General features: G+C 42.0%; 1 protein-coding gene across 2 annotated transcripts in view; it reads left to right on the top strand.

The window, feature by feature from the left end:
* Nucleotides 1-21,902, top strand: part of LOC105194738 (fibroblast growth factor 17) — a 133,303-nt gene that overhangs the window by 13,123 nt on the left and 98,278 nt on the right. Inside the window, exon 1 of one of the 2 annotated variants that reach the window (XM_011159822.3) lies at nucleotides 3,877-4,524. The exons of the other annotated variant lie outside the window; for it this stretch is intronic. Within the exon in view, the coding sequence (XP_011158124.1) occupies nucleotides 4,511-4,524 (14 nt within the window). The 5' untranslated portion in view covers nucleotides 3,877-4,510. Of the gene's footprint in view, nucleotides 1-3,876; nucleotides 4,525-21,902 lie in introns of those variants that run through there. 2 annotated transcript variants of the gene reach the window in all.

Raw genomic sequence — 21,902 nt, 5'->3', positions numbered from 1 at the left:
AGAAAAATAGCAGCACGGTGACCGTAAGAATTTCGCTGAATAAGCTACGCGAAGACGCCGTATGAATTTCGTACTTTTAAAAGCGCCAAATGTATCAACAAATCAGTATCCCACGTAAAATTCAAAGAACAGATGATGCCAGGCTTCATATCGTTTCTTTTCCGTCGTTATTCATACGGCCTAAATCTTCAAGGAAGAGCAGAAGAAGACAAGACGCGATGAAGGATACGAATGGGCCGCCCGCCTACACTTTTCTCCGTAGTTTTTTTGTTTCCAGCTGGCGCCCTCGTAAAATTAGAATTCGGCGGCCAAAAATAGAATGCTGATCACAATAGGGCGGAAAATAAAAAAAGAATTCAACGGAGTGGTTTACGCATTCTCGGATATATCACGCGATATTCCTCGCACAAAGCTGATAGTATTTAATAAAGAGGAAAGTGGAAGAAAGGCGATCGAGGAGATATAAGCTACAACGAATTCTATTGATTTCGCGATATGATTTCGCGAGACATATCTAGACGTATAAATTTACTCACACAGACATTGTACTGCTTTTATATCTAACTTTTCTCTACGCAACTTGAGATACTAAATAATTTATAGATTTTTTTAAATATTTTTTTCAAATTGAACATATTCTTTTTTGCCACTGAATATGGTCGCTGGCTTATTCTCTGCAAAACCTGAATAACTCGCACTCTCGGAACGCACAAAAGTTTGGGAAGGAAAACTTGTAGAGAAACTTGTAGAAACTTGTAACTGACGTTTCGGTGTCACGGGCTTTACCTGAAAAATCTTTTAAATCTATCCTCACGGCTCTATAAAGCGGCACTATAAAGAAGGCGGATAACTGACATCCATGTAATTTTAACGAGAGGAAGATATTAGAAGATTTTATTTGAGGAGTCCGTTGCACACCGTTTGTTATAAAGCCGTTTATCCGTTTATGGTATATGTTTGTTACAAAGTCGTTTATTCGTTTATGATATACTCTATCTTTTGTATTATACGACGTCTTGTTATAAATTTCCCCGTTCTTAACCGAAACAGTTTACGTCGATGTTGTGCCTGCATGTTTTCGGCTTTCAAGATTCTTCAAAGTTTAATCAATGTTTTCTTGAATACATCGAACTCGTAAATTATTCGCGGCGATATTGTACATACATACGCATTCACTTGAAAGAATAACTTTGTGACGTAACGTATAATTTCGATCGAAGGTGCGAGCGTGCATCAATGTGTGCTCGATTCAGTTTATCGACTCAATCATCCGCTGCCATCGATTTGCATAACGTGCAGTGGCCAGTGATCGTTTATTACGCGATCGGTGTCATACATTACAACCATAATCGGTGATAATAAAGCATGAGGATGAAAATACTAATTTTCCATATATATTTAATTATTATTTACTCGTATCGCATTTATTAATACGTAATAGTTAAATCTGTGCGTCCTCTTCTTTTATATACATACGTTACACCCAATTATATATCACTGTTAAAAATCGGCAGCAGAATTTAATGAAACGGAAGCAAAATTTAAGCAGGTACATTAAAAAACATTTAATGATTAATATAAATTTAATGCTGTCAAAAGTGCACTAATTTCATGCACAAGATTGTCACTTATTGATACATTAAATTTAATGTGTAATTTAAAAATACATTAAATTTCATGACATTTTTAGCAGTGTAGGTCAAATACAAAAAATCTAAGATTATTAAAAAAATGTTATAATCAACCAAGACACATAGTTAAGTTAATTTAAAATCGTTTTGTCAAACTTAGTAGCAAGACAACGAATAAATAAATTATATCGCTGATGTTTATCCGTAAACACAATACCGTCATATTAAAGACATCGATATACGCGTGCAGGTATCATTATAAATAACTTTCTGCGTAATGCGCGCGTGTATGAATATAAGACACATGGTCTGCAAACTTTTGATTAATTCCCGCAAACTTTGTGGCAAAATTATCTGCATATAATGTACGTTTAGAATGCGTTCTCTCTCTCTCTCTCTCTCGGATTTCTGTCCGCGAGAAAAAGACCGGCTTATCTAAATTCTCGTGTTAAACCTAGTGAGTGCACCTTAGAACGTTCATTGCGCTCGTCTTGCGATCACGGGTCTTGACCCTCGATATCGGCAATCGTGTTTGGCGATTGCCCAAATCGATTTACGGATGTAGAGCGCCCGCCAGTAAGCCGCAGGCATAAAAAGGATGTTAACTGAGAAGAATGAACGATTACGTAATATAGCAAGCAAGGACGGTTTAACCTCTAGCTATACGTATAATTTTGTATAATAATATTAAAAATAATATTATTTTTAATAATACAATTATATTAATAATTCATAATGAATTAGTACTGCGTGCAACTGTTAAAAATGAAGAAATAATTAATTGTATCGCTAAAAATATTACAGAATGTCACATCGTTGCCACAATTATCCCATCTACGTCTGTCTTTTTTATTCTTCGAATTAGTCTCGTCGCGCGCATGACGGTTCTATTTCTGCAGCTTTTGAGTTCCAGCGGAACTTTCCTCTACGGGACGCGAGAGACGCCGAGGTGTTGCTCGCGAGCTGTAAAGCTACAAGACAACACTTAACGCACGCCCCGCGGAGACGCACGCGTGAGATATGTACGCGTAATGTAACACGATAATATGAGTTTCGGAGTAATTGTTTACGCGTGCCAAGTGAGTTATTTGGCGCGTGGCCACGCGGGGGATAACGGGGACGGCACCCACGTGGTCGGCCGACTGCCCGCGGGATTTCCCCTCTCTTTCACGCCTCCATACCTCTTCGATGGCTTTTTCTTCTTCGTTCCGCACTCGCGTACGGTTTGCGCGCACGCAACAAAGAAACATCTCTGGAGTAATGTAGGCCCACAAAGGGCAACAAAGAGCTTTCCGCCACGTCCCTTTGACTTTATGGTTTTATTCCGCGAAACTATTATTACTTCTGCAATGTTAAAGGAAACAATAAAGCAGCTTTCTTACGTTGTGACATTTTTCTATGGCAATTGTAACTTGAAATCCTGACTTGCATTGACATAATGCTGAAGTTATGTGTTAAGATCTGTGTTAATTCTTTTTTGTATGTACGACGTCGCATACATTCAGTGATGATATCACCATTCAATGAAACACATTCAAAAAAGGATGTTCAATATCGTGCAATTTTGTATGTGACTCATGGCCGTAAATCCGGCTAAATTTAACTTTGAATGGACATTTATCGGATACCCGTTGGATCACAATGAAACTGAAAACAACAATCATTTATAGGAAGACTGCTACGTTTCCACTACATTTTTACGAACGGTTCAACAATCGATTGTATTAGCGATAGGACAAGACACCCCGTCTTCTCGCTCGAACTCGTTATCGCGAATGATGCAAGACTTTATAGCGTAACGAAGTCGCGACTCTGGAATGCCACTGCCGGAAGTCCGTCTCACCCTTCAGCGTCAGGCGCGATCGAATCGAAGTCATTCCGAAATATCTAGGATGCTAGAAGAGGAAGAAGCAGACAAGAGAAAGGAGAAAGAGACATCGTGGGTGGATGCCTCCTCTGCGTGGAGGAGTCGAAATCGTCCTTCGGGTGGCGGCGGCGGTGGCGACGACGACGACGACGACGAAGACGACGACGACGACGAAGACGACGACGACGACGACGTCGACGGCGATGCCGGTGGTGGTGGTGGCAGTGTTGCAAGTGGGGGCACGAAATAAGGGTAGTTTGCGGGAGCGGGGGCGGCGGTTCGTCAGTTTCCGGGTTGTTCCGGAGTGAGTGAGGGCGTCGTGGGGCGCCACGGGGGGTGGGCGGGCAGGAGCCACGGGCCACGACACGACGAGGCGTCGCGACGTCAGTAGAGCGCCGCGCTATCGACCACCGCCACGAGACACCGTCGTCGTCGTCGTCGTCGCCGTCGTCGTCGCCGTCGTCGTCGTCGTCGTCGTCGTCGTCGTCATTCACGTTCTCGTCATCATTGTCGTCATCGTCATCATCGTCTTCCACCGTCTACTTCCTCCGATACTTCCGGTAGTTTCTCCACGAGACGTGGCGGTTTATTTTATCGGCAATTCGCGGCGCGAAAAGAGCGGTCGCGGGTAAACGGTGTCCCGAACAAAGAAGAAAAAAGAAAAAGAGGAGGAAAAGGAAGAAGAGGAGGAGGAAGAGGAAGAAGAATAAGAAGGTTATACTGGCGTGGATCTCGACGAGACCGCGAAATTGTGAGGTATCACGAGATCGTGAGGTCGGTTCAGTTTTTGGTGACGATCGTGACACCGAACGCCACGAGGATCGTACGACGGCGCGGCGCACGCACGCGTGTAATTCGCACGCGTGACCGTCGCGAGGTAACCGCGTCGTCAGACTCGTGCGAGGACGTTGCGTGCGTGCGTGGATACGTACCCGAAGCTTCGTCGTCTGAGTACTACGAGCCACCCCGTGTGAGACCCAATGACTGTCCATCCAGGGACCACGGGACACACATGTTCGTTATAAGGTCAGTGTACGAGTTTCGCGCTGCCTGTCTCTCGCTGTCCCCGTAACGTGTGCTTCTTTTCTTTTTTCTTTTTCCTGCGAAGGAATCTCTTGAGAAAGACTTGTTCTCGACGCGAGTTCTTGATCGCGCGAAGGATTCACGATTAATTGTCGTTTTGCGCTTCGGAATTCAACGGAGAAAGAGAGAGATTTACCTAAATGGGAACATGCGAGGTTCGTCCTCGCACAAAGTATCGACTTGGTAGCTTTCGTGAAAAAGTCAGATACGTTATTTTCAGAGAATTCTTTCATGGCCAGAAGTGGGAAATAACGCGGAAATTCACCGGTTCTCCTCGTGCATTGTGATATCCTGGCAAGTTTATCGTGGCTTACGCAAATGCGGATTTATTTTAGCTGACCTTTAGAATTTCCGAATAAGTGCGTTAAGACGAACGGATATGTCGATAATCAGACGCGTCTCGACCGCCCCCGCGAATGCTTCGCATTCTCGCATTTGCGAGGAGGAAGCCGCGGCGGAATCAATGTCGCGCGCGCAGATTTATCGTCTCCGGTTTTGTTCCGCTACATTCTCGCGGGAGAGAGAGAGAGAGCGTTCTTGAAATCGCGACGATGAAAACCCATTCTAATCGGGACGCAAACGCGACCGTCTCCCCTCGCTCCATTTCGAGCCGGCGACTGCTGAGGGGACGAGAAGAGGGCGAGAATTTGCTCATGGCTAGACGACACGACCACTTCGCTCAAGGCTAGATTAAAGGGATAGATCCGTTTCTTTCTTTTTGAGTTGTGTTCTATCCTCGCGTGCGCCGCGCATCTTCCTTCCAAATTTTAGCAATCTCTTTACTTTCCGCGTAATCAGCCAGCCGAATTGTTAATGGCTCACGTGAAATGCACGGCATTTACGACGTGGAAATATCGCCCGACTACCTATCTAAATCAAGTTGCATAGGAAAATTGTATGAATGCATTAACGCGATTAAGCATATTGTTCCAGCGCCGAAAATAAGATTGGGTCGCAGGTCGCGCAGGGTCATCGATTGAAAAGTGGAAGTATTAGAGGGACTTAATAACATTTACCATGTAAAAAAAAATGAAATTATTTATTTACTTTATTTAATGTTATCATTTGCAATTATTGCGCGATTTCTATAATGTGATCTTATCGACGTAGTGACTTTGGAATAAGAAAAATTTTCAATCTTTTAAATCTTGCGATATTTTGCTTCACGAAAATGATTACAGCGTATGTTTTTTACAAGTAGTCCTCGAAATACCAGCTTCGTATCTTCGTTGCTTTGTTGGATTACTTGAGCTTACAAGCGATGCTATTATATTTTATGAAACTGCATATTATTTCTTTGCGATCTGTTCTTAAATATAACTATCGTATACTGTATTTTTCATCATAATCATATAGTACTCGTTCATCTGAATCATATGTACATAAACTCTCAAATTTATTACGAGATATGTGCATATCAATTAAGTTACATGTTTTGCGCTCGCTCCAAATGGAATATATACGACTTTTAAAGTGTGTGGTCCAAGCTCTACTAAGCGATATATATATATATGGCATATTTGCGTGTATTATTTCGTGCATTGTATGCTGTCGATGAATCTTGTCTAGGACTGCCGGAAGAACCAACGAACCCTCGCGATTCACGTTCGTACGTGCAGTGATGGCCCTTACGCCTCGCGAAGCCTCGTCAAAAGCGAAACCCTCCGCGATATTTCCGAGTCAACGGCGTTCTGTCGCTTGCCCTTCATCTGGTTTTGTGCCCCCCGGCTGTACAAAAGCCCACGCTAGACTCGACATCGAGGGGACGATTTCCAAAGGAATTCGCGATTAACGCGTCATCGCCCCATTGCGCATCAATCTGCTTCCGTTTGTCGACCCGCGGACGACGCTCGCATTCAGTGGTGGTGGAAACAAACATCCGTGCCCCCACGGGTTGTCTGCGATTTCCTCCGGTCGTGCGTCTTCCCGAGAAAATGGCGCCGGATCGATCGGGCTTATCGCGATCCCTCCAGAAACTGGATATGATGCAACGTTTCGTTTTTTGAAGATTTTTTTTCAATGCTGACTCGCATCGTAGAGTATAAAGAATCATAAGGGTATTGCAGTACTTTCAACAACAACTGTTCTACGAACTGTGATATTACAAATGATTTCAGATTTTGATATCTTGTAGCAGGGACTTTATTTTATTTCCTCTCTGTATACGCACGAATTAACACAAATGATCGCAAGCGTTGCAATCGCTTTTGTTAATATTTCGACATCGATTTTGTAGTATTTTAAATCTCAATTGTTTATGCAAGCTAAACAAACGTAAGTGGCTGTTTTGAGGACACCAAAGTTAAAAGTAGCGCAGCGAATAACAGAAATTTTTACAAGCGATTATTCCTTCAGATTTTTTAACACGATAGAAAGATAAAGATATGAATATAGACCGAAATAAAAAAATGACTTTCCGTTTCTCTTTTGCAAATTATGAATTCATATAGGTTTATCGCCTACCGTCTTATTCTGATGTTAATGATATTAAGAAATAGATAGATTTACCCCTATTGGTGTAATCTAAATTAAAAGGGTGCCGAACCTGCCAAACTTGAAAGGGTGCCAGTACTTACGGTCTCTGGGTTAGCGAACTAGGATATATACTTTGGCCCTCGCGTATATTACAGGGTCGAACTAGTTTAGCGAGTTGGACGCGGCCGAAAACGTGTGAGGGGGTGAACCTCTCATCGCGTTGAATTTCAAATTCACGTATCCCACGGGAGGAATTGGCGCCGTTCCAATCGCGATTCGATGCTTACCTGCTCGTGCTCCTTTTGTTTCCTTCCTCCATTCTTTTTCCTCGTATTACCGTTTTGTCGTGACTAAGCGATGCACAAAAGCGGGTCATGAAATTCTGCCGATCGTATCGCGAAAGTTACACGAGTTTCTTATAAATTTTAAATTTAAAAGAATACGATATTGAATATTATTATTATCCGATTAGGAATCTTTACTCGACTTCTCCAATAAGGCTCGCAAGTTAACGAGTAATATTGAAAATTGAAAAGCCATCGGAAGAAAGTTGAAGATGATCTCACGATCAGTTTATTCAAAAAGATAATTCTCACGGTCGCCGTTTTCAATTCCGATTTCCAAATTCACTTTGCGAATTATGAGCCGTTTTTCTTCCGTCTTCGGACAGGTCTGAGCGGTGGGATTTCGAAAGTGGCGGGAGCCTTGACTCAGTCACCCTGAAGTCTCAAGTGTCACCGGAGTCCGTGCCTCCGCATACGACGCACCGCTTATCACGGCGCGCCGCGCGTCGCCGAGAATAACGCACGATTCTCGAACGTGTCACATCCTTGCGAGTACCAGGAGACAGGTTGCATTGTCGCGGCTATTGTCGTCACGGTACGGGCCTTGCCGGCCCTTACTCCACCTACCGCCGTAAATACTCGGTGATCGCCGCGTACGAGGCCGCTTGCCGAAATGTTGGCCTGCGTCGTTGCGGCACCCCGGCCGACAAGCTGCATTTTTTTACGGAGATTGACGTTTACGGGACGTGGCCGTGCGTTATTTATTTGCAGACGCGAGCGGCAGGAGTACGACGATACGCGCCTGTGTACGTGGCTCCTCTCAAGGCGGCGAATTTGACCCTAGTTTAGCGAGGTTTTACGCTCTCGCGCTGAGAGTAATTTGCATAACGGCTGGTGCGCGCGGCTCGCAGGAACGATCGCGCGGATGAATTTACGCATTTCCTTACGATCCGCGTGTCCGCGAGTGTTAATGGCGCGAAATGCTTTCGTACTGGCTCGCACGTCCGGGCCTCAATTAAAGATCTCGAACGAACGGCATCACGCACGGCTACGCGTAGAATTTACTTCGGCGTAAATAAGCGCGCGCCGTTCCGGACCGTAAAAACTTGGTGTGCGCCTTGTTTTCTACAGATATTTTATCGGCAATAACATAACAAAATAGTAATAGAGAGAGAGAGAGAGAGAGAGAGAGAGAGAGAGAGAGAACGCCGCTACGCGCGTCTCTCGCTCCCCGTTACGGAATGCCGTCATCACCGAGAAACCTATCGCTCCTACGCTCCTCTGTCGCATGCGAATCTCCCTTATTGATTTTTACAACGTGCGGCCACGTCATAAAAATCGATAAGGAATGTGAAGTAACGTGTGACGTCCGCGATGTCCGTGCGAGCGCTGTGCCTGACGATAGTAAATTCACCGAATTTAAACCTCGTCAGAATTGCGCGACCCACGAGGTAAATACGAAAGTATTTCATCCTGCAAATCCTAAAATCGGGCGCATGCTACTTTTGTAGGCGGAAGATCCCTTATAGAAATGTCACACCGACAGCAATAAATTGCCGAATAATTTTAAGTAGCGGATTACTTATTTCGAATAATTTTAAAGTACTACTCTTGTTAGTACTTTTAAATCATTAATTTGTTAGTACTCAAAATAAATGATAGATCACTTAAATTATTCGCTAATTTAATACCGTCGGTATATTTCTGTAAGGGATTCTTTCGAGAAAAGGAAAGAGGACGAATTCGTATATAGAATTTACATGGGTCGCGCGGATACGGAAATAAGTTATAGAAATGAATAATCGATACAATATACTTTACTTAATTTGATTGCATCAAAAGTATACATGATGCTTACTCAGCTCTTTCATCACAAAATTAAGAAATTGTATAGGATTCGACTACTTTCATTGCATCTTTTGACTTTCAATTTATGATTATTTGTTAATTCATAAATAATGAATTAACAAATAATTCGCATTTATATGAACAATAAGCGATCAATAAGTTTCAATATATCAGTTGAGTATCAGCGAAATTCGGTATCCCAGATATTGTGGCTTATTGATCGCAACGATCGGTGAATACTGTATCGTGCGAGTTTACTCCAGTTAGAAAATTCTCCTGTATATCATCGCCGTCGCAGTGAATGGTGTCCCACTGTTGTTATGCGGCACGCAAAACTTTGAAACGAAAAATTCGCACCGAAATTGACAAACGTTATCGTAGCCGCGCGCGTACGTAATTCGTATAAGCGCGCGGACCGTCGCCGAATTGCGCAACTGCCATTACCATTTTGGTTCCCGAAACTTACGACATTTCACGATTTATATATCGCCGGCTCTCTCGCGCCGGTATCTGTTTACATTGGCGTCGTTGGCAGCGTGCTGTAAATCAGATTTCCGACGACTCGCGGTTCGGCATTGTTCGGCCGCGTCGTTCCGAGATACACCCGTTAGAAGAGTGTCGCAGGTGCCGTTATACGAGAGACGCATTCGCACTTTCTCGGGTAGACATTCCGTGCTTCGCACTCTCGTCTCCTCCTCCTCCTCCTCCTCCCTCCTCCCTCTCAATAAAGTCGGTTTATTACCGCTCATTGAGACGGCCATCGTCTTCCGATTGTTGATCCGTGTTCATCGGAGCTCGTAAAACGATCTTCGTCCTCTTTTCTTGCTTGGACGCTTGCTCCATCGCGAGACTGTGCGCTATTCTCCCTGATACAGTGGTCGCTTCTTTCTAAAGATTATGTATGACGCTGGTTTGCTGATGGATGATCAAATCATAAAATAAAGAGTGGCACGTGCCATCCATACATTTGAATAATACGCGCGCGCTAACAAAGGATTACAAAAATAAGTATTAGAGAGGAGAATCTATTTGCTCAATTATTTATAGCGTACGTATATCAGTTTTATGAACATCATGCTACTTCTCAGAAAAAGTACTGCGAAGGCTATTTTGGAGAGAAATTACATAAAGCAGATAAATATCGTCACTTTCCACAAACTTTTATTATTATACACTTTTATTATAATTTAAATATTGTATTACTTTGACAAAATCATGTAATTAAAAGTCATATACATTTATAGTTAATTTACGGTATTAGAGAGAAGAAGACCTTTACGAAGTTTCATTCGAAGTTAATTTAACAGACTCCTCGCGGTAAAAATGAATAGTAATGGCTCGTTATCCGTGCACGTTAGAATTATTTATTATTCAATTCGCTTTCCTAGATGTAATGCTTTCGCGTAAGACATAAAGATAAGCCCTGAATTATATGATGTTACATGGACTCGCTACCAAGCAATCCCTGCTAATGGCCGTCGCGCAGTAAACACGCAGGGTGAGAAAGATGCTTAAAACCATGCTCAGAGTCGACGGGGCGAAAATCGGTGGATTTACGGGCTTACGTCAGGGCACATTTTAGTACCAACGCGAAGGAATATACTTTCTTTCGTAGATATATTGTAAATACTGATGCGTGATAAAATTCTACGTAGCGATGTGTTTAACTATGAGAACGCGATCGCTTCGAGATTTCTGATCTCCCGGATAAGTGTTATCTCGTTTAAAGCCTACGGCAAATAAAACGCTACAATCCCCATTAAAATGCATTTTCCTAAAAATGAACGAAACAACCATTCCGTTCTCCTTTTCAACTCGTTCGATGTCTTCAATGAGGCGCGTTATAGGTGAAACTTCTTGGAAGGGCTGTGCGTTTCCAGATTATAGGCAGTTTTACGCGAGTTAGCAGGTAGAGCGGTCCGAGGATTTTTAAGGAGGACCGGAATGGGGAGAAGGGATTCAACGGCGGCGGCAGTATGGCGTTAGAAAGTTCGCTTCAGTCGGTGTTTGCTCTAACGCCTTGGCGACTGGTCTGCGGTTATCCAAACGGACGGAAACCCACTCACGAGAGCACCTGTGGAGCCTGTGGCTCTGCTGCTGCTTTTGTTCTTCCAGTCGTTCTCTCCTCCTCGCTCCTCCTCATCCACGCCGCCGCCGGTGCCGCGCCGGTGGCCTCTACCGCGTTCTACCTACCTGTTGTGTTACTTACGCCTCGTCGGCCGATCACACTTCTCGAGACGCGGGCGGGGGTCGCTTTAAAGGGATTAGCACAATTTTCGACCGCGACGACGGACAACCCGGAGTCCTTCCGATGACTCGTATAGCCGAGTGAAAATTACGAAGCGCGCCCGGAGGCGAGAAAATTACAGGCCCGCCTACGTTTCCCGCACCTCGGATGTCGTACCGCCGGGATTACGGAGTAGCGTTGCATCGATTCATTCTTTATAGGAATCCTTCCAAAATATCTTTGATTTTCATTCGATTCTTTTTGTAAGGCCTTCTCTCTACAGAAATATATTCTAAAAAAACTTGTTAATCCTGTATTTCGTAAATAATTCCGTTTATAAATAATTGTATTTAATGCATCATGTGTGCTTAAACATTACTTATTATTTCTTAAAATATATTGAGTTTATATAAGCGGTTTCAAGTGTATATAAATGATAAATTGCCTATGGATATTTACCTTGCACTTTTTTTTAGGAAGAATGACATAGGAAATAGTTTCACGAATTTATGTAACATTTATGTAATATTTTGTAAATGTGTATGTGCGTGCGCGCGCGCGCGTGTGTATGTGTCGTCTAATATGGAACTTGAAGTCGAAATGAATAGATCTTACATTCGGAATTAAAATAACCACGTGATTTTTAACGAATAAAAAGAGAAACAAAACAAGCGTTGCATATTAATCTACATGTCAATTCTATCGGTCTTCGATATTCTTGATTAATTAAAGATTTCTTTAATCCTTTTGTCTCGAAATATAAATACATATTGGTACATATGTGTATCGTTCAAAGATATCGGTTAAAGATATAGTAATATTATTTTATTAAATCATGTTATTCGAATCTTATACGAATCTTATGCAAATGATCTTTTAAAAATTTTTAAATCAATTTCGAAATATTATGACAGTTTTACTTACAGTTAAAAGAATAGTTGTAAATTACAAAGAAATAAATAAATTTATTCTAAAGGAACAAATCGTTTTAAATTTTCAATCTATTTTTTTCTTCCATCTAATTTTATTATTAGTTTTGTTACACTTTTTATAATTATTGTACAATTGTTTTGTGGTTCAAGAAATATGCGCTGAAAATATAATGAGCGTATAAAAGTGTGCTTCGAGTAGGTAATGTCAACTCGAATCTCTCGAACAACGATGCTCATTATGCGGTACTTTTGTCATCGTCCGCAATGAGAATTTCGTTCGTTTCGCAGCTGGGAACCTCCGATACGAGAATTCCGGATACGAGAAACTTGGTCAAGATTCCCGCGCGAAGTAGGTCGAATCATGTCGAGTCGAGTAAAGTGGAATATCGGACAGTTCACGTTAATTGAAGAACCATACATACCCACGGGAGTTGAAGCGATAGCGATTGAATTCACGAGGATATTGATACGAAATATAGCGCCCGTACGACTTTTGATTTTGACCTCTCAAACTAAACCGAGGTGATAAATTTATTTTTCGGGAAAACAACTGGCAGGAACTTGGCTACGTGAGAGTGACCAGCATTCCCTTTCTGTCCCGCTCCCACCTATCGCCATCCATACGCCGCTGCGTTCTCATTCCTCATCCCCCGTGTTCTCCGGTTCCCGGTCGGACCTGGGGACTTGGTAAATGCATCCATGCACACGTATTTTATGGCCGGCTCTTTCGGTCCTTTTCGTTCCGCCGGCATTGCGCGCGCCACCGTTACCGCGGGGACGCGCAACGGGGATATTTTTGCAGGATGGATTCTTTTTGAAAATACTTAAAACTTGGACGATTTGTCGTCCGTGCCCGAGTCGAACTCGATAAAGCGCTAGTATCCAACGCGTCGCATCCGAACCGGATCGGGAAAGGAGAAGAGCGGCGTGCGCCCCAGAGATGGTGTGGAGGGAGTGCAATCGATGCAGGAAGATGCGCAAGAATCGTAGATGAGGAAAAAGTCACGCGAAGGGATGAGAAGGGAAAAGGGAAAGGGTCTCGCGGCGCGGCGGAGGAAAAGATCGCATTCGAGGAACGAAAATAGTTGGAGGGAACGAGAGAGCTAAGCGAATAAAATGGTAGGGGGCAGTGACGGCGAAGAACTTAATCACATAAAATCCTTAAAGTTCGCCTCGATACGACGCGATGCACTTTGATCGCGGAATTTATGTCCGTGGTGCAATGTACCCACCATTAAATCCCGTGCTCGTCGGTGCGTGCCGCGGAAAAATTCATCGCGGAGACTCGCGGGCGGATTCACTTCCACCATTGATCGGCGCGGTAGTTCGGGAGAAGGAGAGAGTGCTTTCCCTCCTTTCTCCCCGCGTCTTAAGAAAATATTATTCTTCCGAGAAAAAGTCGGCGCTCTCCGACAACGGATTTCGAACTGTCTGCTCTTCTCTTTCAGTCTCTGAGAAGCTCGCCGTTGAGAAGAGTTCACTAAACTCACGGTCCGACGGGACTTTTCTTCGCAATTAAAATAGTCGATCAATCGCCAAATATATCGCGCGATGATACCACGTTCATGTCTAATATAAATTTATTTTGTTATTTAATTTATTAATAAAATGTACGATTTTTTAGTATAAGAATGTTTCGATATTTCTCACATCGTTGAACGATCTAAAACGCAAAGACATGATTTTTAATTCACAATGACGTTTGCAATACGATTTGTGATTCCGTACAAGACTGTTGTTCAAAAAAAAGCTTGTTTGAAAAAGGAATATAGCATTCTGGGAGAAAAATGTCGGTGCGTGTTGGAGAATCAGAGTGTCTTCTTACAAAGAGCACATCGACGCCTAGATACAGATAGATCACGTAGAAAAGAGTTCGAGGATCTTTATGGTCCGCTGTTAAGTCAGCAAAGACAATGAAAACATCTCAGTAAATCAGGACAGACGACCGGTAAGCAGATTAGTAGAGCTTACAAGGCATTACCACGGAGTGAGACGGAAGGAGGCAAGCCGCAGTCATCTCAACTTGGGAGCTGGCTGATCTTTCTCCGTTTCTCTTTCCTTCATCTTTTTCTCTCTCTTTCGCCGCGAGTTTCTCTCGTCTCTCTTCTCGTCTCTTTTACCCTTTCTCACTTTCCGTCTCTCATCGTTTTCTCTCGCTTTCTATTTCCTCGTTCTACTCGGACTCTCTTCAGCTGCACACATCACCTTTCTCTCTCTCTCTCTCTCTCTTTCTCTCTCTCTCTCTCTCTCTTTCTCTCTTTCTCTCCTGGGAGCAGTTCGCGCGGAGTTAACCACCCGTGAAGCGGCACAATATATCTCAGAGATAATTCGCTTGTTAAGGTCGTGCGCCTTTACATTAATCCATCTGCTCGTGGTCTGTCTCGTAACCGCCTCTTCGCACAACGACAGGTCCTCTTGCGGCATCACGCTTCGGAATAATTGCCGTGGAATAATTGCGGTCTCAATTTATCGCAGTTACTATGTATTATCTTTGCTTTTCTTTTGACGTTTCAGCGGGCAGAAATCTCGCGTTTTCTAAGCGTCGAAATGGCTATCTTAAAAAATCCTATAGGGACGGTATCTTTTTCAAGTGCTTATCTAACTTATGCAAGTACACGAGTATCTTCTAATGTACGTTATGTACATAAGATACTGTTTCGGGTGATAGATAGATGAGTTTTCTTTGAAGCAACCGCACGAGAGCGTGTTGCGATACCTAATGCAGTTATAATGTAACAGGCTCGATTGCGTCAACCGCCTCGTTTGATGAAATCTCACTTAGTTGGATTACGATATGGAAAAGTACATTTATCTAGTCATATTTAAGCAGATTTTATTGCTTTGAAGGGAAAAAATATAGATACTATTTTTTATTTTACTCGTGCATTTCCCGTTGCCGATGCAAAGGAAAAGATATAAAGCTTGTAGCCGCGCAAGATTACAATGTATGCTTCTTGCATCTTGGTTACAGCTACGTCATCGGGACAAAGATGTCCTTCGAGGCACGTAGGTAACTGGAAACGGTGTACGAGGCACTTGTCGTCATGTCGATGCCCGCGATACCACCGGTTGCCTGTCACTCGGCCTCGATTGATCGATTCTCGCTTCTTCACTCGGACCCACCCTCTCCCCGATACCTCTCTCTCTCTTTCTCTCTCTTTCTCTCTGTCCTCTGCCTGGCCACATCTTGCGCGGATGCTTTCTCCTCGTCTTCGACGCCCTTGTTCTCTTTATCGTCGTTTCGCTTACACGCGTACGCTTCTCGCACCCGACGTAGCCTCACTAATTTGATATACGAACGGTGGAGACCGGCTAAAGACCTACCTGATGAATCGATACGCCCAAAACTGATCCAACGGGATCGCGCTCTGTTCATTGTAACAACTTGTAACGAACTATATTCACTGACTCTTTCGGCCTTGCGTTTAAACGGCTACAAATTAATGGTACCATGCTTGTCCCTTGATTTTTACACGGCTTCTTCTCGTAATATTTTATACAGATTGTGCAATATATTCGAAAGCTTGTATGAGAAGATTAATATGATAAATCACCTGGGGAAAAATCTTTAAAAATATTAGATTCTATTAATAGATTATAAACTGTTTTATATCACATTTCTATAGAAGCACACGTGTCTAGAAAATTAATCCCAATTGATGCGCTAGTTAAGTCGAAGTTCACGAGCTATAAAATCATTTAGCCGCGGTTTTCTGTGATATATCCTATTGACGTTACCTGAGGATTGAGCTTAAGCCAGTGTTGTGGAAGAACTTCGTCATGTGCTGCACTGGTCGCACTGGGTTTATTTTGAGTTTATTTCAATCAAACAGCGTGTTAAGTCCAAATTATCGCGTCGTAAAATTCCGTTAGTCGGCGAGATCTATGATGTACGGCGACGTCAGTTCCTAAGCCAGTGTTGTATCTATGATAAATTCCTCGCTCCATCTTCCCTCGGAGATACCGGCATCGAGATCGCGGCAATGCACCTGTGCGTAATATCGCCGATCAGTGTTGCGCTTACGGGAGCGTAGGTGCGACAGCACGCGGGGATTATCGAGCATTACGGCGTTAGCAGCGTGACAGAGCCGTAAACTCTCGACAAAGAGAGAGAGAGAGAGAGAGAGAGAGAGAGAGAGAGAAAGACAGAGAGAGAGCTTTATGGTGGCCCGTGGGGCAGCGAGCGCCGAGATAATCCCTACAATCACGCCGGACGTCACGACACGCTGATGCATTAAAACGCTGTTAAATCCGGCAAAGTTCCGTGGTTAGTCGCGTGCGATCGCAGGTCGCCAGGAGAGAACAGGTAGTCTATTAATTTGTCATAAACGTAACGTAGATGCGTGCTACCTGCCGATAACCAAGTAGATTTATGGACCCACCTCTTCGCAACTCACTTTCCCGTATCATCCACAAGTGCCTGTCGTTAAAGCGGTGGCTGGCAGCTATCGACGTGTTGCTATGATTTAGGATATTTTATCGAGTTACGTACACATTGCGCTTTTCTCTCGTCATGATCACTTTTAAATATTAAAATTATGTCGTTTTAAATGAGAAAATCGATAGCAATAGAATTCAATTTGAAGAAAAATATTACGAAATACATAACTCTATTTCAAGCTATCAAAAGAGAGAAAAAGATGATAAAAGATAATATTTTATTATTTAGCACTCTAGACACACGCTCGTACATCTCTTTTAAAATAAAGAGAAAATACTTTTCATTGTAGATTCAAATTACACTTAAAAAAATAGGAATCTTTATTTTAAACTTTTTTTAAAGTATATAATTCATTTTCTTCATTAATCTTTCACTTTCGAAAAAATTTTTGTATTCAATACTCTGCGTGCATTGTAAAATAAGATTAATATAGGAACAATCATAATTATTGTTAGGAACAGTATATTTTATTTTTAAATGAAAAAAAATTCTTATATCTAAAATAAAATGATCTTCTATCAATTATCCTATCCCATTAATTTGTTCAGATTTAAATTAGACAGATCTATATTAAATAATTAAATAAATTTGTGATAAATCTCATAATATTCTTGATTTGACAATACATTAATCTGAGGAAAATTTAAAGAATTTTTTTTTATAAAATATTAAGCAGGCTCACAAGAAAGCTGCTCATTTCATAAGTATCAAAAATATCTTGTCCCATAATCAAAAGGTTCATAAGAACTTACACTAAGTAAAAGCTACTGAATTTTTGCAGATGCGTTGATTATAATGCATTGCATGCGAATCTCTTACGAGAAAGCACTTGTTTGCACGGTCTCGGTGTGATATCCCGAACAGTTAATCATTGTATATTATAATAGCGAGCGAATTTTTATCATGTGTTACTCTTGTCTCAAAATATTAAGTCAATCTTATTTCATTCGATGAAGGAGAATAAGAATTATAGACCTCATTTTAATATCGCTTTATTTTTATATTGCACAAAGTTGCAATAAGATTGAGTGCGTCAAGAATATTTTTAGTCTTGTTATTAGAAATCTTTTCTGAGAGAGTTTATTTAAGTTTACCTTTTTATCATATTCACTTTTAAGATCATTTTAAGATTAATAGAGTCATTCCCAGAAAAATATATCGCTGCACGATATACGGCGTGTTGATGTTCAGTGCATTAAATAATAAAATCATTTGGATAACGTCTGAGACGAGCGCCGTCGCCGATAAAATGCTTAGGATAAAGTTCTTGTGTGCGTCTTGCGAAGAGTGTCGAGGTCAGCCAATCAGACGAGCTGGACCAAACAGGCTACCACCAGCCTTGCTGGGGCAGCTTCTATAATCTGATTGAAGTCGCTCGATAGTTAATGAGCAACGTCTCCGCATTCCGTTCTCACCTTTCCAAGCCCTTTACGCGTGCCATTAAATGTACACGCGTTTCGGAAGTTTCCATACGAGGCCCGTCTTTCGTGTTTTTCTTCTACTGACGTCACACGGGTAGTAGACCGATGTCGTGGATGTACATACATTGCGATACGGACGCGTGCGTGTACGAACAAAATATCCGTTATGCAAATTAAGATACTTAGGCTGTGAACGTCAACAGCGCGAAGATCGCGGACGTTCAATATTTCTCTATATGAGGAATAAAAATCAACGTCGCGTGCACACATTAAGTTTTACTGACTCGTAATTAGGCACAAAGAAATTTGTAGTGCAAGAAACGTACCTTTTTCATCCCATTTATACATTCATAATTTATTGAATAATTATCTTTGTATGTAATATATAATTACTGTAGATTCTATTCCAAAATTGATTAAATTATAAATATAAATTTCATAAAAAAAGAGAGCTCTATGCATAATTTTTGTCAAAAGTATATGTGTATAAGATAATTCATTTAATTTACTAAATGATAATTGTAGTTGTATATTATATTTTACGTTGTGACTTATTCATATGAGATGTTAAAATATATACAAACTTATACAATATATTTTCGTGAATCTATTAAGCTATATCTTTTTAATCCTTTTTCCTTTAGCTTTAAACTGCCCTCGTTCTATCAATGCTATATTTTATTCGAAATTTTGTCTTAAAAGAATTACGAAAGTATATATAAGTTTGTATATATTTTCTACATCGCTAAGTGTTTATGTCACTTTGTTAGTGGTTTGCATCGAATAGGAAAATACTGCTGTATTCCAGATTGTCGTTTTACAGTATTTTTTTTTTTTTTAATTTTTGACGAGGTATGGAGCGATTTGCATGTTTAGATTAAACATTTACGCATATATCAGCACAAAATATATAAATTAATTAGACTTGGTTTGCACGACATATCGCGAACTTTCATAAGGGAAACACGCCGTCGATGAAGAGTGTCTTATCGCTGTTTCGAGACAGGCTGCGGACTCCATTAAAATTTCTTCCGTATACTCCTCGCATTGGAAAGAGATATCACTCGCCGTTCGTGTGGCTCCTGACAGAATTACACGTCAGGAGTGGTACGACACCTATCGATAGTAGCAGCACAACCGGGAGCATCTGTTTTACAATCGCGAAGGTAGAAGCGGTGTGGCGGCGCGCGATAAGATCTGCGAGACGGGAACCGGTACTCCAGTCTTGCAAGTTTCGCGCGAGAAGAGGTAGCCGGCGATCAAAGTATTGAACGGCGCGAAGTACCATTCATATGTATGTATGGACACATCGAGCGAGACTTCTGAAGTAACGTAATCCTATCGTCGCCCATCGGGCGATTCGACGAGCCCGCAGAAGGGCATTTGAGAGGCGCAAACTACGTTACCAATTACATTATAAATATCTTCTTGCAAATTTAATACAGGTTGCGTCGCGTTGGCCGATACCCGTTACCGGCGTGATAATATCGATAGTATTAATGATAAAGCCCACGTGTTTGGAAAGCTTTAGATGATGTCGCTGCGAGCCTCATCCGGCGATAGCAAAGATAATAACAGTACATGTATTCAGCACCATCGTTGACCAATGATGTTTTTTTACTGCAATCATCCAAACGTATCTTTATATTCATTTTATACTAATGGAATTAGGACCGTACTTCTGTCCAGTTCCACTCGATCATCCCCGATGCGCCTTTACGCCGCCGATATCTTCGGCTTTATCTCTCTCCCCTGCACGCATGGTTGCTCTTTACAGCCTTAAGTTTCGCCCGTTACCAAGTAGTAATGATGACGATGACACAACACCTCTTTATTACTACGCCGTGCCGTGGTAATAGCTTGAAAGGACTCTCTTCGTTTTGTCCCTCGCGGTCGTTTTAATAAGTTTAATATAATCGCCTGGCGATTACGCGATCGGATTTCGCGATGCGCGCTGGAAGAGCTTACACGTGCAGATTAAGATACGATCACCCGACGCGCTCGTGTCCTGAGCTAACTCTGTAATAAAAAATGGTAACAAAGTTGTCGAGCATACTAGAGTTCGGCTCATTCTGAAGAGATAGACTTACGTGGAGTCAATTCCACGCGCCACGAGTGGAATCCAATTAGTAAGTTTAACGCATCAGTCTGATTATCAGCCTGAGACACAGGTTGAATAGTTACATTAGCGAGTTGCTTAAAGCGAGTTTATCGCTTTTATTTTCGCTTGTATCAGTGAAATGCATCGCGCCTCTCTCCACATATATTACACGTTTCCTTCGGCATGATATAAAGTTTATTTTTTTTCTTAGTGTTTGTTTTATTATTTACTAAAGCAATAATTAATATCCTAGTTGTTTATATGTTCGGGAAATTGAATAAATTTAAACGCAATTAAATTATATTTGGAGAAAGGAGATAACAGATGCTTGTTAGCATCATTATTATTAAATTGATTATCAATTGATTATCGCGATTATTATTTTTGTTCAACTTATATCTATGTTTCAAGACCGGAAACTTTTTGATGCGCAGTTTAATGAACTTGGAAATGTATGTAAAATTATACAAGAAATATTAGTACAAAAATTCAGCTGTGACTGAATAGGCTTTTTTTTACAATAATTGGTTGTGTTTTCACGTACTGGTCTATATTCTCTTATTTATTAAATTATATTTTTGCTCATTTAGAATATTTCTGTATCACATCGTAATTGTTATAGGCAATATCTGCATTCTGTCTATAGTTTTCAATAATGTCAGCGTTCAAATTATTAGATCTGATCGCACGTTAAGGATGGCACCACCTTTGTATCAATTACACCGTCTCTTAAGCTTTATGTCTGCAGATAAGCGTTGGATTTGCCTAGCGGTCGCGATGTCTGTCCTTTTTCGGTAACGACTTCTGGACTAGGGTGGATCAATGTTTGCGAGGACGTCCGGCGATTTGTAACAATTACGGGCTGATGCCCGAGAGCAGATAGTAGCCGGTGGTGCGGCAATAACCCTATGTCATCCTGAGCCTCGGACACAGGCTTGTAGAGCAGGGTGTTGTAGGCGAACCGCGCCTCGGAAACGTTCGGCGTCCGGTAATCGTGTTAGCGTGTAACGGTGCCACCCTATTCTCGATCCCTTCTATCACGATCTTCCCTGTTAAAGCTGCCCGTATGCAGCCAACTCCCGCGATCACCTATCACACAATCTGCTTACGTTGAAATAATATTTTGTAATCAGATCAATCGTTAGGACCACGTTGCGACGCGGTTTCTACAGAGCGAGAAAAAAAGGGACGGGGTCTCTACAGAGGGCTCTCTATCGTATGGATGGTGTGAGAGATTGCTTCTTTGTTACTACCCGTAATATTTTGCTATATATAGAAGGACCATAAAAAGCCGCTTAACTACCGACGGAAAATAACTTTTCGAGGCTCGTTATCCTTGCTGCCGAACATCGGACGACAGAAGCGAAACGATCTCCTCGGATTCGTTCCTGGCTGGAAAATTACATCTCGTGCATTAGCGAACGAATATGGGAGGAGAAGAGGAGGAAAGGAGAGCGAAACTGAGAAACGGTGATGAGAAACCGAGACGCGCGACGAAAGAGCGAGTAGACGTGCGTTTACGAAGTTGTTTCGCGCATTTGTCCACCAGGTTTTCTGTCGATTGGAATGTACGATAGGCAGCCAAACTGGTC

Source organism: Solenopsis invicta, chromosome 16 (genome assembly GCF_016802725.1).
Source record: "Solenopsis invicta isolate M01_SB chromosome 16, UNIL_Sinv_3.0, whole genome shotgun sequence".
NCBI lineage: Eukaryota > Metazoa > Arthropoda > Insecta > Hymenoptera > Formicidae > Solenopsis > Solenopsis invicta.
This window is presented reverse-complemented; position numbering and strand designations above follow the sequence as displayed.